The 3,122-nt window shown below is 39.9% G+C and overlaps 1 protein-coding gene across 1 annotated transcript; it reads right to left on the reverse strand.

The window, feature by feature from the left end:
* Positions 1-300: 300 nt before the first annotated feature.
* Positions 301-2,671, reverse strand: LOC117385691 (7-alpha-hydroxycholest-4-en-3-one 12-alpha-hydroxylase-like). The gene has a single exon (XM_033983000.2). The coding sequence runs from the start codon at positions 2,627-2,629 to the stop codon at positions 1,094-1,096; it is 1,536 nt and encodes a 511-aa protein (XP_033838891.1). The 5' UTR covers positions 2,630-2,671; the 3' UTR covers positions 301-1,093.
* Between the last annotated feature and the right edge of the window lie 451 nt (positions 2,672-3,122).

Consider the following 3,122-nt stretch of genomic DNA (forward strand, 5'->3'; position numbering starts at 1 on the left):
TGTAAACTTTTAATAATCTGTGTTTCACATAAATGTACAGTAAAAGTGGGCCAGTCAAGCAGCAGGGCATGAGTTGGTTTCATCTTTGTATTTACAACCCCTATCTTCACAGAATACAAAGGTTGTGTTCAAGGCTGAATGGCAGCATTTGAAACCTGGGTGTATAGCGAGGGCATGCTTGTTACACTGACACATTCACTGTTCAGACTTTGGCTGTATAAGCATAATGTCACAAGAGGATATACTCTTTAAAGCTAGCTCCATAAACCAGCCACACCACCCCATTCAGAAACAGAAGGTGAACCAGAAAGGCTTTATTGACAGTGTTGGTGAACAAAGTTTCACAAACTAGGAATGTACTTTGGCAATTTGACTGAAACATGTAACATTATAATAATAATTTAATAACTGAAGAACTGTCACTGTACTGAACAAGGCTTTAAGAATTAGATTTTAGATGAATAGTTCGACATAAACATAGTGGCTGGAGATCATGTCAGTATGACAGCTCATGAATATCAAACCTATCATGCATGATACAATGCTGATGCATAGACTGGTGGAACATGCTAGACCTTTGCTTAGCAAAACCCAGCCTACTGCCACAGTAGGCTTAGGTAAGGTCATTTTTTTTATATAATTTTATGTCCAAAAATCAGTATCAGATTTAAAAAGAAGAACCAGGCCTTGTATGAAAAGACAAAATCAATGGAAACTCGGCGGTCTAATGTCTACTGCCAGAAAATGTACATGTAATAGTACTACACATAATTTTTGATAATACAAGGATGTTTTTAGACATTTGTTCTAGGTAATTAGTTCGTCATTAAAAGTTGATCCATTGGGCAGAATCTACAAGGATAAACCAGAAGTGTTGGATCACAGGGCAAATACAACATGTACAACCATGAAATTAATATGCAACATAAGCACACATGAGTTTAAGTTAGCTAATCAGCTGCAATGCAGAAATGTGTTGCTATTAGCAATTGTCTTACTGGATAAACTACTATTACACCATACTTTATGTGAATCAAACGCTACTGAAAAAATACCAAAAGGTAGGACTTTGTGTAAAGCTTATATGTTGCATTTAGTACCTAAACTTGTAACGAAACTTGACCTCTCTGTCTGGATGCATGGTTCCAAATCCCCACCGTCTGTAGTCGATTTGTGGTATCTTCTCATCTGGATTAATCAGCTCAAAGTCGAAGTAGACCAGCATGAGGAAAATAAACTGCTTGAGCTCATTGGTGGCAAAGAAGCGACCAGGGCACATGGACACCCCTGATCCCCAAGGCATGGTGTAGTACTTGACTCTCTTCCCTCTTTTGTAGAAATCTGTTTTCTTGGTACCTTCTGGAGTGAGGAACCGGTCGTACTTGAAGGTGTATGGGTCAGGGTGGATTTCAGGGTCAACGTGAATAGCAACGTAGGGAAAAACAGACATGCGGTCTCCTTTGCGGATGAAAAACTCACGACCATCAGCCATTTTCAGGGTCATATCTTGAAGGACAGACCTAGTGAGAATCGGTGCTGCCACAAGACGAAGAGTTTCTTCAACAGCACTGTCCAGAACTGGTGTTTTCATGAGCATTTCATAGGTCAGGTTGACTGGAGGACCATCAGGGCAGACCTCTTGTCCAGACCCCTTCAGAACCATATCTACCTCTTTCCTCAGAGCCTCCATTGCAACTGGGTCCTTCATAAGGTAGAGTAGAAGCCAAAATGATGAAGGTCCAGTATTGCCCTGAGATGCCCAAAGTAGTACAAACATGTATCGGTCTATCATTGACTCTGGCCTACCTTCCTCTCTTCGTATGTTGTACATGTTCCATATCCAGCCACTAATGTTGTCTTTGCTTCTCATTTTTGTAATAGACAGAGCATCCCAAAAGTAACGCATCAGTCTGAAAGCTTCTTTCCTTCCACCTGGGGGTAGAACACCATAAGCCAAATTAGGAAAAAGCTGGTCGTATTTACGGAATTCATGAAACAATGCTTCTGACTCAATTCTGTCTTTAGCCTTGGCTTTCTCCTCATTGCCTTCAGTCTTTGATGTTGTGTTGCCGTAGAGAGCCAGATAACCAGCTCTAAATACAATGTTGTAGCAATAATTAAAAAGTCCATCTTCTGTCCAGGTCTTTTGTTTTGCAGCAGAGCCAAAATCATGAAGCATGAGATTCTGCAAATGACCCATCATAGCTTCTGTCATTATTTGCAGTCCGTGACCTTTGAGGTGCTTTTGACTAAGAGCATCATTGATTATGCGCTCATTGTTATTACTCTTATAGCCAAAGACTCTTGTAACCAGCTGTCTAGCAAATGTACCAAAGTCAAGTTTTTCTCTGCTTTCTTTGACAAATGCTCCAAATGACAAAGGGTCTTGAAGAAAGGTCACATAAAAGCCACACAGCTGTACTGTAAAAACATCACCATGTTTTTGCCTCATTCTCTGTATAAATTTTGCAGTGTCCCTCCGGAACTCCAGGATATGACCCAGCCAAGGAATCCAACCTTTATCTAAAGGAGGCTCTCCTGGACATCTTTGTCTAAAAGCTCCCAGAATGTAGAGTCCACCCAAAATACAGGCAAGAAAACTGAGAAACAAAGGCAGCAGCAGACCCATGACTGATAGTTCTTGATCGCACAGTTACTTGGTCTGAGGATCAGGCACATGTTACATATAACAACCAGTAGCTCCTCCCGCTGCATGGGGCACTGGCTTCCTGGAAACTGCAGTCATTCCTATGTTGTCATACACAAGTAGTAGAGTAGTATTTTGTCAAGTATTCATGTAAATGCATCATGTGACTCAGCTGTGCTTACACATCTAAAGAAGATGGATATAAATACAAGTACAAATGGTTGGGTATTCATTCATATTATGGAGTTGACCAAACATTTGAAAACTCTGTGCAGAGGTGAATAGTACTGAGTTACTTTTAGTAAAACTGCACTTGCAGGTTTCAGACACTCTACTCCATTAATATATTTTATTGCATGAGTAATCTAAAGACAAAAGCTTTTAGTTGACAATAATAAATTATTTTAACATGCGTTTCTTGCACCACTCTTACATGTACCAAATACCAAAAATACCAAATTATGTGCATTATTTA

The sequence above is a fragment of the Periophthalmus magnuspinnatus genome, chromosome 17 (genome assembly GCF_009829125.3).
Source record: "Periophthalmus magnuspinnatus isolate fPerMag1 chromosome 17, fPerMag1.2.pri, whole genome shotgun sequence".
NCBI classification, from domain to species: domain Eukaryota; kingdom Metazoa; phylum Chordata; class Actinopteri; order Gobiiformes; family Gobiidae; genus Periophthalmus; species Periophthalmus magnuspinnatus.

Excerpts from the sequence above, each read along its gene's own strand:
- LOC117385691 (XM_033983000.2), bottom strand. The coding sequence starts at position 2,629 with ATGGGTCTGCTGCTGCCTTTGTTTCTCAGTTTTCTTGCCTGTATTTTG.